The 14,399-nt window shown below is 44.7% G+C and overlaps 1 protein-coding gene across 1 annotated transcript in view; it reads right to left on the bottom strand.

Moving 5' to 3' along the window:
- Nucleotides 1-2,765: 2,765 nt before the first annotated feature.
- Nucleotides 2,766-14,399, bottom strand: part of ITPRID1 (ITPR interacting domain containing 1) — a 60,732-nt gene continuing 49,098 nt past the window's right edge. Inside the window, exons 11-15 of the mRNA XM_081931203.1 lie at nucleotides 12,134-13,522; nucleotides 7,845-7,972; nucleotides 7,096-7,207; nucleotides 4,472-4,825; nucleotides 2,766-3,581 (exon numbers count right to left, since the gene is read on the bottom strand). Coding sequence (XP_081787329.1) covers nucleotides 3,525-3,581; nucleotides 4,472-4,825; nucleotides 7,096-7,207; nucleotides 7,845-7,972; nucleotides 12,134-13,522 — 2,040 coding nt within the window. The 3' untranslated portion in view covers nucleotides 2,766-3,524. The remainder of the gene's footprint in view (nucleotides 3,582-4,471; nucleotides 4,826-7,095; nucleotides 7,208-7,844; nucleotides 7,973-12,133; nucleotides 13,523-14,399) is intronic.

The raw sequence follows: 14,399 nt of genomic DNA on the forward strand, positions 1-14,399 counted from the left end.
CCCAGTCACCAGTCTAGCTGCCGCATTCTGGATTAGTTGTAGTCAAAGCCTGCATTCTGAAGTACAGTACTCAAGCAAGTTGTTTTGATATATAATCAGCCATTAACTCAGATCCTGGTGCAGAGAGAAGGGGAGGGGAGGGAGACCCTCCAGATCAGGGGTCAGCAAACTACAGCCTGTGGGCCAGATCCAGCCCATTTGCTCGGATCCGGCCCAAAGGCCCGCAAACGGTTCTGCAATCGTAGCTTGGGTTGGCGCAATTGCCATTCCCCCCCAAAAAAATTTCCGGGCGCCATTTTTTTGTGACCCCCCCCCGACTACATCTTCCAGCATGCGAGGAGGGAGGAAGAAGAGGACTCTTCTGTGCTGCTCGGTGGTGGCACATTAGCAATGGTCATGGACACCTGGGGTAGGGGCCCTTCCTGGCGGGGTGGCTGCAGCCCCTTCGCGCAAGCCGAGACCCAGCGCCGGCGGGGAGCCCACTCCCCAGCCCAGCCCACTCCGTCTGAACGCGGTGAGTGGAAGTATCTCAGCTGCTCTGTCTCCGATGGAAGGAGTGAGGGAAGGCATGTGTGTGTGCCACAAGTTCTGAGGGACAGTGAACCGGCCCCCTGCAGAAAAAGTTTGCTGACCCCTGCTCCAGATTGTGTGCATAGGCAGTATACTAAATTACTGTGCCAATTAGTTGGTCATATAACTGATCTGGGAAGAAGTGACCCTGGTGTTAATCCGAAGTGGAAACCAGGAAACGAAGGCCAATTCTGTGAACTGCCCTGAGACCTCTGGGTATCACTTGGGAAGACAAGCGAACTAATATCAGTGTACTGGAAGAAGCAAAGATCACCAGTGTTGGAGCAATGATTCTTCAACATCAACTTCGTTGGACTGGTCATGTTGTGCAGATGCCTGATTCTTGTCTTCCAAAGCAGCTACTCTATTCCAAACTTAAAAATGGAAAGCGTAATGCTGGTGGTTAACAAAAGAGGTTTAAAGACTGTCTCAAGGCAAATCTTAAAAAATGTAGTATAAACACCAACAATTGGGAAACACTGGCCTGTGAGCACTCCAGCACTTTACAAAAGGTATCATGGGCTTTGAAGACACGTGAACTCAGGACGCAAGGGAGAAACGTGCTAAGAGGAAGGCACGCTTGGCAAATCCACACCGTGATCAGCTCCTGCCCGGAAACCAATGTCCCCACTGGGAAGGATGTGTGGATCCAGAATTGGCCTCCACAGTCACTTACGGACTCATTGTTAAAACCGTGTTTATGGAAGACAATCTTACTCAGCTACAAGTGATCGGAAGAAGAAGAAGAAGAAATTCAAATAATAATAATAATAATAATAATAATAATAATAATAATAATAATAATGTATGTGTTGTTAAATCACAGCAAGCACAATACTGACTATGAGGATGGGGAAAGAAGTGGACAAGCTGTGATTCTGAAGTGGACACGTGTCCAGACCAATTCAACGATTTGGGATTGTGGGATCTGTTCATTGCCAGATTCGTACTCTTTTGTGGTGTTGCATATGCTGCAGTTTGAGGGCTGCCTTACAAAGTACCGTATTTTTTGCTCTATAAGACTCACTTTTTCCCTCCTAAAAAGTAAGGGGAAATGTGTGTGCATCTTATGGAGCGAATGCAGGCTGCGCAGCTATCCCAGAAGCCAGAACAGCAAGAGGGATTGCTGCTTTCACTGCGCAGCAATCCCTCTTGCTGTTCTGGCTTCTGAGATTCAGAATATTTTTTTTCTTGTTTTCCTCCTCCCAAAACTAGGTGCGTCTTATGGTCTGGTGCGTCTTATAGAGCAAAAAATACGGTGATTTCAGCTGCCTAAGAGTGGCTAGCTTGCTACATTTTACAGATTTTATATACATTTCATGTTGTATTCAGTCCCCTTGAACATAAAAACACATAAAATTGAACACAGTATCCGTAAAAATTCCCTGTGAGGGCAGCAGCATATCAAAGACTCATCGCTCCCAGGGGGAATTGCTACATTGATTTCAACATGTGTGGCAGAAAGCGCCCTGCCCACTAGCTAGTCACTCTTAGGCAGACAAAATGACTATTTAAAAACAGCAACAGAAGGCAGACAGGCAGCCCCCAGGCTACCTCAGAAGCACTCAGACCATCTTGCAAGTGTTCCCCTGCCACTGATTTTTCTTCCTAAAATTTATGTCAAAAAATAAAAATATGTACAGCTCTTCAAAGACATATCTGGATTTGTCAGGTAGGATATCCAGTGAGAAACCAGCCCAAGGCAGATTTTATTCTTGTGTTCATCCCTAGCTATGTAGTTCAACATACCTTGGTTTCCAAATGTCTCTGTTGACAAATGTTTAGGAACTTGAACGCCAGAAACCCAGAAGGAAATGCTTCCACTTTCGAACACGCCTCAGAAGTCAAACTTCCAAGGCGGCTTCTGTATTGAGTTCTCTGTATTAATTTTTCCGTTTTGAGGCTTCCGTATTGAGTTTTCGGTTTTCAAACATTTTGGAATTCAAACAGTCTTCCGGAATGGATTACGTTTGAAAACCGAGATTCCACTATATAAGATATTGGGAAACTGCAAACAAAGGCCGACACATTTGATTTCAAAATTTTCTAAAAGAGAGGATTAGTCCATAGGAAGCAGAAAGGGAGTCTCAAGATTTTAAGAAAGTAAAAGGTGAAAGATTTATACAATCTCACCATGTTTAGTGCGCATATAATTATGTACTTTTAAACTTTCAATAAAGATGCCTGGAAAAAAATATTTTGAAAAAGCAGAATATGTATTAGTTCCAAATTAAAGCACACAGAGATTTAGGCAGGGTCATGTATCTCTTTTTCTGTCTTTTTTTACTGGGTTTGATTATTAGGCCAGGAAACTTTCAAAATGTTAAACTAAAAAAAGGCCAAATCTAGACATTTTTTTCCTGAAGAACCCACAAAACACATTCCTGGAGTAAAACAAAAATTAATATTCCAAGCATATACTGGAGAAATACAGCCCTCATTAAGAAGAAGATTTCTGGTGTCATAGCTGTGAGAAGAGTTCTTGTCTCTGCTATTTTAAATACCTACAAATAGGTGGTGCTTCGGAGCTGGAAATCAAATGTTCAAAGACAGCCTTCCTTATTGGAGGAAACACAAAATGGCTAACTATCCAGGTTCCCTTTGTTCCTGGCACTAGTCCTAGAAGAAAGAGGGTTAAGGCACCTGGTTGGGCAATGTGGGAACAGGACGCTGGACTAGGCGGGCCTTATTAAAGACCACAAAATCTTCAATAGCAAAACAGCCATCTAGATATTGCCTTCAATAAATTTCTAACGGCGACTTCTTCGGCACTCGCCTCTCAACACTGGTCCTCCAGGACTTCCCCCAGTAAACATCTCTATTTGATATGCTCTCTCACAAAAAAAGCATTGTGAACATTTATGGGAAATCCTCTCCAATCCTGTGAGGTGGTTCGAAAGATCCTCTTGCAAGAAAACATTGCGGGGTAGCAGGTCAGGGGGAATTGCCCCGCCTCAGTCTTTTCCTTCTGCTGCGTCGTTGCTGAAAGAATTTCGGAAAGATTTCTTCAGCTGATGGAGAAAACGAGAGAAATAAGAAGAGTTAAGAGCGAACCAACCACAAAAATGTAGCCTATACACTCAAAGCTGTGCAACACCATTCAAGATGGTTCCCACTCGACAAAAAACTTGAGTGCTTCCTCTGCCCACCCTCAAAGGCCCTTGAGAATAGAGGTTCCACCCCTGGTAGTGAAGGAATGGGTTTCTGTGCAGTCAGTTTGAAACTGACCCAAAATCCCCTTTCTTCCTCCAAGGGAGCATTTCTAAAATGCATTAACTTGAGCTTTTCAAGCTCAGGCTTGAGTCAATGTATAAACAGAAAACTCAGCTGCATAAACAAGTGCTCAAAGCCCTCTCCCTTATCAGTCTGTGACGGCAATGTATGGCCTTGACTGTTCCAGTGGAACACTGGATGACACATCTCGGTCTTATCTTACGTCCTGACCACACTCTGACGCACAGACCTAGTCCAGGAACAGCGCCAGGAGAGTTGGTAATCTTCTTACCCCAAGATAAGAGTGCCGGAACAGGAATACTCTTATATGGTCAAGAGTACAGGAAGAGGAACACCCTTTTATGGTTAAAAGTACCGGAGCAGGAATATCTGTGATGTCAACCTGCCTGTATAAGCTGACATGGCTGGATTCCTGGGGAAGGGGGAGAGGGTGCCTGGAGGATATATATACTGCATGAAATTTCTCATTTCTTTGGACTTGCTGTGAGTTGATCACACAAGTGCCTTCTGCTATCCAGAGAGCAGAATAAACTCTTTCTCTGAATCAACCTCGGTGTCATTTGACTCTTTCTTCACTCTCCGGGAGCAACGCTCACCCAACCAATCGGTAAAGTCTAATAAGTTTAATAAGGCTACAGTAGGAACCAGAATGCAACTTGATTCTTACATTCTGGATGAAGGCCTTGAAGTCTATCTTTTGACTTTTGACTTCTTTTTTACTGGTGTGAAGTTCCTTGGAGTCCGACGCAGAATTGGCCTTGCCGCTTGCGAGAGCAGTTGATGCCTTCAGCTCCGTTTGTCTGACTAAAGAGCTGGAGGGGCTTGAGGGGACTGTTGCACTCCTACTCGGAGGCCTGTGGTGGAGATTATTGGAATACCCAGCTCTGGAGAAGAAATCGTCAGCAGCATCTGGAAGAGTACTGTGAGCGTGCCCGTGTTTAGGCTCTCTTTCTTCCGTCCGATCAGGAATTCCAAGTTCTGAGCAGAGGTTAGACTGTTCGCCTAATAGCTGATTCAGCTGCTGCAAAGGAAACAGAGATGTGTGCCACACAGAGATATATTGATTTAAAAGAGAGAGAGGTGGACCACTCATTAGTAAACAATAACGACGAAGTTCAGATATAACGTTAAACTAGGGCTGCCATACGTCCGGAAAATCCTGGCCTTTGCCAGGATTTTGATCCCCAAAATGGTGTCCTGGCAGAATGTTTAATGTCCGCTTTAAATGTCTAGGAAAACCTGGGTGAATGGCAACCCATGTTGTAAGTGGGGCTATTTTTGCTGATTTTCTTAAAACTAGCCAAAAAACAACCCTATTTTCTTCTAGCTGAAAAAATTATTTTCTTTTTTAAGATTTCCCCACCCTCTGAAAAAAGGTCAACAACTCTTTTGTCTGGAATATGGCAACCCTAGTTAAACAAGGACTGGATCCAGACACATCAAAGAAGCGTTTCAGTTTAAAGCATTGTAAATTTAAACGGGGAAAACAGGTAGAGAAAAATGGGGCTCCACATCACCATCTTGGTGGCACAATGATATATCGCATATGCAACACATATAAATCACTTTTTCTTTGCCAGTCTAGCTGAGTCCATGGTTTAGCGCTACATGAATGAGCCTCAGGGTTATTTGTCTATAGGAATTAACAGTAACTATGGTCTGTTTCAAAGGAAGTGTACTACAAACCATGGTTTTTGAAGCGGGTTTGTTTAGACTAACCATAGTACGATTCTCTAGTTTGGAGAAAATGAGAAGTTAGAGATTACATAGTTTCCAAACCCATGGAGGAGGAGGAGGAGGGAGAGGAGAATCCATAAGTTCAAAGCTAAAACAGAAGTCCTTCTGTGTAACAACTGGTATAGAATAGCTCCTGGATTTTGTTTCTGCTAAGCCCTATTGTTTGGGTGTTCAGGTGTTGCCTGATAACTTGCAGCATCCATGAACTTGCTGAATGGTCTCTTTAAATTTTAAGGTTCATTGTTGTTTCACAAGATGTGTATTTCTTTAAAGGCCAGAGCAAATAACGTGACCTAGTTTTGCAACTGTGAAGCAGTATAGCAGGTGCTGTTAAGTTGCGGTAAGTAAGCTGTTGGGTATGGAATATAAAGAGCAGCATGTAGTACCCTGATGGATGGATATTGTAATTTAGTGTAAAAGGACTTTTTTGTTTTTAAAACCTAGCAAAAGTTATTTTGCGTTTCTTAAATATGTGGTCTCCACAGCACGCGTTCTGCAGCGCAACTAATCTGCAAAGAACCAAGAGAACTACTCAGAGTAGCAGCTGCTGTCTTGGAACCACAGAGTCACCACCTTCTCCAGAGTGGTTGGGGAAACCCAGCCAGATGGGCAGGGTATAAATAAAATATAACAACAACAACAACTTTACACCTTTGCCACTGCAGAGTCACTGGGGCAGGGTGGAAGCGATGTTAGGGTTCTTCTGATGCACCAGTTGGAATGCCAGATTGGCTGAACCAGTTTGCTCATGTCAGAAGGGGTGACTCTGTCCCACCACACCAGCTGCTACTAACTGCTGAGCTGTTGTTTGCTTTCTACCAGAGCTATTTTTCCAGAAAAAGAGGTGCCGGAACTCACCATGAACACTTCCCTCATTCTCTTACAATAGGGGTGTGGGTGGTGCTGTGGTCTAAACCACTGAGCCTCTTGGGCTTGCCGATCAGAAGGTCGGTGGTTCGAAACCCCGCAACAGGGTGAGCTCCCATTGCTCTGAGCCAGCTCCTGACAACCTAGCAGTTCGAAAGCACACCAGTGCAAGTAGATAAATAGGCACCACTGTGGCGGGAAGGTAAATGGCGTTTCTGTGCAATCTGGTTTGCGTCACAGTGTTCTGTTGCGCCAGAAGCGGTTTGGTTCTGCTGGCCACATGACCCAGAAAGCTGCCTGTGGACAAATGCTGGCTCCCTTGGCCTGAAAGCAAGATGAGCACCACAACCCCATAGTCGCCTTTGACTGGTCCTTTACCTTTTTACCTTTACCTTCTCTGACAATGGCAATGGCGCCCACCTGAGAGTTGCCGGAACTGAGTTCTGGTGAGTTCCAGCTGAAAAAAAGCCCTGCTTTCTACCATGTTTATATGTGGTGCTCCTACACCAGGCAAATCACAATTTCCCTCACACAACAGGGTTCATGAGGCCTAGCTGGTTGCTAGTCCCTTGTCTGACCAAAACACTTGGCCTCTTGAGTTACGTGGCCTTAAGTCCTTTAGGAAAAGAGGCCTGTGATTTGTGTCCAGGAGGCCAGGGCAGATGCTGAAGAGCTCTGGTTACGTACCATTAGAATTCCCTCCCTAACCTGGCGAGCCCGATCCTGCAGCTGCCCTTCCAGTTCAGCGACCTCTCGGCGAACAGCTTGCCGCAAGACCTGCAACTGTCTTCTTTCCTCTCTGTGGTAGACGGCAGGGGGACAAGACAAAAGACAGAAAGGCAACCCTCAGTGAGGCCTCCGCTTCCCTTAATATCATCAAAAGATATTAGAAAGACAATCGTGTCCAAGTTTAATTACATTCACACCTGGACACAATTCATTTCCTATACTTGGCAACACAGTGGGTCAATACGCTTGTTCATAGGACTGAATTAAAGCTGGAACACGATAATCTGAGTAAATTAAATTCATAACCATGGGATTCAGTTCTCTCTCTCTCTTCTAGTCTTTTAAGATCAAGCTGGTGCATTAATTCATGCTTATTATATAACCACAGCCTATTTGCCATGGCACCAAGGGTAATTGTTAGATTTCCCTCATGCCGCCCTAAAGAAACTGCAGATGTTGCACAGCTGTAGGAAATGCGATGACATGTCTGGCAGGTGGGAGAAAAACCACCCTGCATGCAATTTATGCCATTGTCATGACTGTTTTGTTTGGAGAGCACTCTGAAGTTTCAATAGCATGTACTGCGCCATTTTTAAGAGAAGCCCTTCTGTGTATAATAAGATGCATTGTGTGTGTCTGTGTGCTTTTGTGGTGCACATGACGGTGCCACAAATGCAGGGCTGGGGTGTGAAATGAAGGCACATTACCGCCCCTCCGTTGACATCGCACTGGCAAAGAGAGCCTCTTGCTCCGTCATGTGCTGCTCAATCTCATCCAGCCGTTCTCGAAACTTCTGGCACGAATTCCTCATGACTTCGATTTCATGGACTGTGCACTAAACATAAGATCAAGAAGAAGTAACAGTTCTGTTAAGTTGTGGGTGAACATATCAGACGACACAGCGATTCTTCAAACAGCTCTTGTTTATTCACAGGCCAGAACTGAACTGAAGGGTTCAGCCAGCCTGCATATATAGAGCTCCACTAGAACGCAACAGTAACCATTTTCTGTAACTATCCAATCGCTGAACGTCACTTTCAATCACTTATTTGCATATGTGGATCTGACTGAAAACTATCTACAGCATCCCCCTGCAAGCCCAGGGTGAGAACTTCAGTACATAACAAATTCAACATATAGCCACAGCTGTTATAGGTTGACATTCAAATTTTACACATACACATGTAACCTTATATAAACCTAAACAGATATCTGTGTCACTTCATAGACATTCACCAGTTTATCAGAGGCCACCTTTCCCCATTCTTCTTCTCTGGTACATGTGTCAAGGGCAGTGCCAGATTTACATACAATATAAGCTAAACAAACTACAGCTTAGGGCGCAACTCTCTTGGGGGCCCCCAAAAAACTTAAAGGGAAAAAAAACCCTGGATGTACATTGCCAAAATATAAGATAAAAAACAAATAAAATAAAACCTACATACAGCAACAGTGTTTTGTGTTGTGTAGGCTCCTATAATGGGCCCATAGCTGTCAACCGTCCCTTATTTGGCAGGACAGTCCCTTATCCCAGTGCCATGTCCTGCTGCTGTCCCTTATTGATGATGTCCTTTAAATTTTCCGGGTTTCAAAGGAAACAGCTCCTCTCCCTCCCTCCCTCCCTGTCGGCCAGGGAGGAGGGAGGCTCCAACTGTGTTGCTTGGCTGTGTTGCTCACCCAATAAGGAGTTTAAGAACGACTGGGGAGTGGAGCTTGCATGCCTTGTGCTGATCAAATCGGCCACGTTGCCTGGGGACTCGCCTTTGCTCAGCGCTTCCCAGCGGAGATGGGACGGTGGTTTTCCTTGCTGCATCCCCTTTGCCGGGTTGCTGCACTATGGGAACCACCACTTGAGGCTTCATTTGGCTTCTGGTTGACTAAAATCCCTTATTTTGGCTGCTGATCCCTTGTTTTTGAGGCTGCTGGTCCCTTATTTTCAAATCTGTAGGTTGACAGCTATGAATGGGCCCCGCCTGCTGGCCTGCTCCCTAAAATATCACATATAAAGGGCTCCATTACCTTCAGTAGCTTAGGGCCTCAACAAACCTAAATCCAGCCCTGGTCAAGGGAACATAAGATCCTGAGATTGCATGATCACATCTCAAAGTTAGGAACATATGGACAGAGTAATCGCTTTCAGGTTTTGTTTTTAAGCTATATAAGATCATGATTTAATAGAGTGAAGTGTGAAACAGGAGTAGAATCATAGAAGCATTAAGTTGCAAGGGACCACAAGGATCGGCTAATCCAATCCCCTGCAATGCAGATTTTTTTTACCCAATGTGGGGGTTAAACCCACGGCCCTGAAATTAAGAGTTTCTATCAACAGAGCTTAGGGGACGCGGGTGGCGCTGTGGGTAAAACCTCAGTGCCTAGGACTTGCCGATCGCATGGTTGGCGGTTCGAATCCCCGCGGCGGGGTGAGCTCCCGTTGCTTGGTCCCAGCGCCTGCCAACCTAGCAGTTCGAAAGCACCCCTAAGTGCAAGTAGATAAATAGGAACCGCTTTATAGCTGGCCACGTGACCCGGAAGTGTCTCCGGACAGTGCTGGCCCCCAGCCTCTTAAGTGAGATGGGCGCACAACCCTAGAGTCGGAAAGGACTGGCCCGTACGGGCAGGGGTACCTTTTTACTAACAGAGCTATTTGATCTATTTTTCCTCTTTTGCTCCAAATACAGTGGTGCAGTGCTGCCTTATCAGGCCACTCCATTATCATTTAGGTTTCCTGAGGGGGAAACATTTTCTATCAGTCCTCACCAGAAAGAAAAAAGATACTGTCCATGCAGTTGGAAAGGGCTTAGCCAGTTGTGAGCGAGTTAATGAAACATTGCCATCTAGTGGGCATTTGCAAGCGCCGGAATATTCCAGAAAAATTGTGACATGGCGGGGGGGGGGGGGAAGAGATGTCACAAAAGGCACCTCAATGTTGTGAACCCCATTTCCTCCTTACTGATAGTTATTGTTCACATTCAAACCACTAGGGGTTAAGGCCTCAGTAGCGAATCCACCCAATTAATACCACCCATTAATAATACAGCGGATCCACTCCCGCTAATTGCCCCCAATTAATTATAGTGCACCCACCTCACGGTACACCAATTACATGAGTTTCTACAATTTACCACAGCTTATCTAGTGGGGACTTGTACCAGGGAAAACTGAATGATTAGAGAGGCAGAAAATAATCAAACAAACAATAAGAAGTTTTATTAAACAAAAATGGTTTATGAAACAAAGTGGGTCAGGAAGTGACTTCTTTCAGGTAGAAGTTAACTTGTTTACTTTAACTAACTGTAAGATGTTTCAGACTTAAACACACTACTACAGTGGTACCTCAGGTTAAGTACTTAATTTGTTCCGGAGGTCCGTTCTTAACCTGAAACTGTTTTTAATCTGAAGCACCACTTTAGCTAATGGGGCCTCCTGCTGCTGCTGCGCAATTTCTGTTCTCATCCTGAAGCAGAGTTCTTTACCCGAGATACTATTTCTGGGTTAGCAGAGTCTGTAACCTGAAGCATATGTAACCTGAAGCATATGTAACCTGAGGTACCACTGCATAGGCACAGTTCCTCTTAAACTTCAGTTACTGTACTAAAAATCAGGTGTTACACTTCAGGTGGTAGATGTTCAGGTGTCCAGAATTGATGGGTGTTTTAACTTCACTCAGAACCAGTTCTCCTTATCTCACTCCTTAACTCCCAACTCCAATCAAACCCTCTCTCTTAACTTGAACCTTAGCCATATCTCACGACCAAATCCTATCTCTCGTGTTAAATCCAGCCCCATCTGACTCTCTCCCTGGGAAACTGCTACAACATTGTGTTTCAAATACAAAGGAATCAATGTAGGCCAAATATTTAGACCATGGGTAGGCAAACTAGGGCCCGGGGGCCAAATCCAGCCCAATCGCCTTCTAATTCCAGCCCGCGGATGGTCCGGGAATCAGCGTGTTTTTACAGGAGTAGAATGTGCCCTTTTATTTAAAATGCATCTCTGGGTTATTTGTGGGGCATAGGAATTCGTTCATATTTTTCCCCAAAAGGTATGAGGGACAGTGGACTAGCCCCCTGCTGAAAAAGTTTGCTGACCCCTGATTTAGACCCTCCTTGAAGCATGGTGTGAAATATGGAACAGGCAGCACTGGCAAAATGCCATGTAAATGGGTCTCCTTTCTTTATGTAGGAATGCATGCCTTTTATGCATGCCTTTTCCTGGAGGCCCTGGCCCTATTCAGATGGCTATTCTGTGTTTATTGCATGTACGGAAAGGGGAACAGGATCACACACGGTGCCCCCACTGCCAGCCTCTGAGCGTTCAACCAAATCTCTGAAAAGAACCGAGGTGTTCAGAGGTTTGGCCAAGTGGGTTGAGATCCTGGTTCTGTCTCCCCACATTTGGTATATATAAAATCTGTGTCTGAATAGGGCCACAGACATTGTGATTAGACTTGCCACTCAGATTCCCTCATTAGAAGTATAGGAAGGGCAAGTGAAGCCAGGTAAGAATCTCAAGTTAAAATGTCAGGTAGGAAGTGATGTGAAAAATCAATGTTTTTCCCTTGGAGATGGTCAGAGTTTACATTCTTGGACTAGCTAGGCATATTGTCTGTCCTTGTGTAAGACAGCTTCCTAATCTGCTGTTTAAAACCCCTCTATTGATTAATAGCAACCTCATACCCAACATAGCTCAGGGATTTTATGGAAGCAAAATATCAGTGCTGTTTTGAAACCAGTGGTTAAAATCAAGGCAGTTTTGAAAGGTTCAGTCTGCCATCTTGATTCAAAATGGCACCCAATTATACACAAACATAGATGAAAACCTACTGCTTGGTCTCAAGAACCATCTTGCCAAATTTGGTTATGATCCAGGTGTCCAAATGCATGGCAAGCAGATGAACAACTTTCCAAAATATATAGCAGATTTTACTTGAACCCAGGTTTCATGGGCTGAAGCAAGCAGAACACTTGCTGGGTAGCCCACTGAGTTATATACTCACCGAGGAAATATTTCTCATTGCTGTGTCCTGCAACAGCTTGAGAGTTTTCAGAAGCTGCAGTTCGATGGTGGCATGAGATGAGAAGCAGGCCACTGGATGTCTGCATGAAGGAGCTAAAGGAAAAGGCCACAGCAAACAGCAGTGATGGGAGCACAAAGGGTAGCAAGAACCTCTATGCTGGGCACACCAGGCATTGAAAGGCTCCGGGCCGTAAGATCTGTATTTCCCATAAAGCCCTGTATCTAGAGATGCAGACTTCACAAGAGGTCCATGCCCATGAAACGAAGGGAGACTGTGAGACAGAGGGAGAGCTGCTTTCTTTCTGTGGCTCCTTTCAGTCTGAATAGAAGCTTCTCTCACTCGCTTCTCGTCCTCTTTGGGCATACCTGGTACTGATGCAATTTGAGGCTCATCCTTGGATGTGAAATCCAGATATTGACCTTTTACAGCAGCTTCACCCAGTGAGAAGCTCCGCATCGTTGACATAAGTCTTGAAGGCATCTGAACAGTGACAGATTTTGAAAGGCTAGTATTTGTTTTAGCACCAGTTCCTTCTTCTCCCAGTTCCGTACCTGTTGGCAATGTGTCCGAGGCTCTAATGTCTCCCTCTTCGAAGCAGTGAAGGGAAAGGCTAGAATCATGAAGAGGGCTTCTCAAGATGGCATTGATCTCTGGTTGTGAAGCCACCGTGTCACGCTCAGTTTTGGGTGCTCCAGATATATCCAAAGATCTAACCACCCCATTTATACCAGTCTCCTGACATCCACTTGCAACATCCTCCACAACAAGGAAGTCCAACTTTCTACAACCCTTCACAGAGTACTTTCCTTCCACACATTCTGCAATACTTTCAGGAACACCTTCTTCACACCCGTCTCTCGTTTCCCCCACTTCAGTCAAACATTCTTCACTTCCTCTTGTATCTTTACTGATTTGGTGGCCACTGCTTCCCTCTGTGAGAGCAGAACTTACACTTTGGTGCCTTTCACTAGAGGAGGAGAGGTCGTTCCTATCTAAAGGGCTATTGTCAGTATGACAAGGTCGTGAACTGCAGCCTTGTACACCGCTATCTTCTCTCTTCTGATGTCCTTGCAACTCCTCCTCATCCATAAGCTGTAGGGTTTCTTCAGCTGCGCTTTCAAACAGACCACTGCAAGTCTCACACATATCATCTTCTTCATTTATGGAATAAAATATCTCCTCTCCCTGAAAAGTGTGTTCTCTGCTGAGGCTGGGCAAGAAGATAGCATTGCCACCATCTGCTCTCGATACGCTAGCACTGGGCAGAAGATCCTGGCTAGTCAGAGCAGAATCTTTCCTCTGTCGCAGGAATGCTTGACAGTCCTTGGAACTGCAGCTAAGTCTCAAATTACCAGGCAGAGACAAGCCCTAAAAGAAAAAAAAATCACTTTAACATTACTATGGAGTGAATCTGGTGTAAGGTCAGATGAAGAGAAGAGAGCCAAGTTCAATTTGACTGCAATTCTATATCCACCTCGGAGTAATCCTCACCTCAACTCAGTGTTCTTCTGAGGAGACATATATAGGATTCTGCTGTTTAGTCTGAATCCAGCCCATTTTTTCAGCACAATTGCTTACTTTAGCTTTTTGCAAGTTCTTTTTTTTTTTAAGTGTATGAAAGGGTTCAAAATTGTCTGTATGGGGGGTGTGCGCACAAAAATGCATATATGAAAACAACATACAAAATGGCAAAATATATGGGGAAATTGTTTGGGGGAACTGTATACAGTAGGCAAAATTGCAAACAACTATGTGTGTCTGTCAAGAGAAATACATACTAAAATTCTGTTGATTTTTTTTAAAAAATCACATCCCGATATGAGAATGTTGGTAAATTGAGCTTAAAATTGGGGAAATGGGAAATAAATTGACAGATTCACGCATCCCTATTCCCAGCCTCTCGCAAACAGTAGAAGGCCAGTGGAACTGGAAGGCTTTGGCCTATTCTTCTAATCACACAACCCCATACCTGCTTATTCAGAAGTAAGCTCCATTGTGTTTAATGGGGCGTACCTCCTAGGGTGTTTAGGACTCCAGCCTGGAAGTAAGCTCCACTGAAATCAGTTAGGCTTATTTCTGAGTCCATGTAGAATCACAGAATCATGCAGCTGGAGGGATCCTGCATTCCTGCAATGCAGGAATGCAGTGAGTCCCATTGAGCTTATGGACTGACTTCTGAGTAAACATGAGGATTGTGCTGTGTGTGTTGCAGTTGGCACATGCCTTCTGCAGCTGCGAAGGTGAA

Source organism: Podarcis melisellensis (assembly GCF_964234715.1).
Source record: "Podarcis melisellensis genome assembly, chromosome: 12".
NCBI classification, from domain to species: Eukaryota; Metazoa; Chordata; class Lepidosauria; order Squamata; family Lacertidae; genus Podarcis; species Podarcis melisellensis.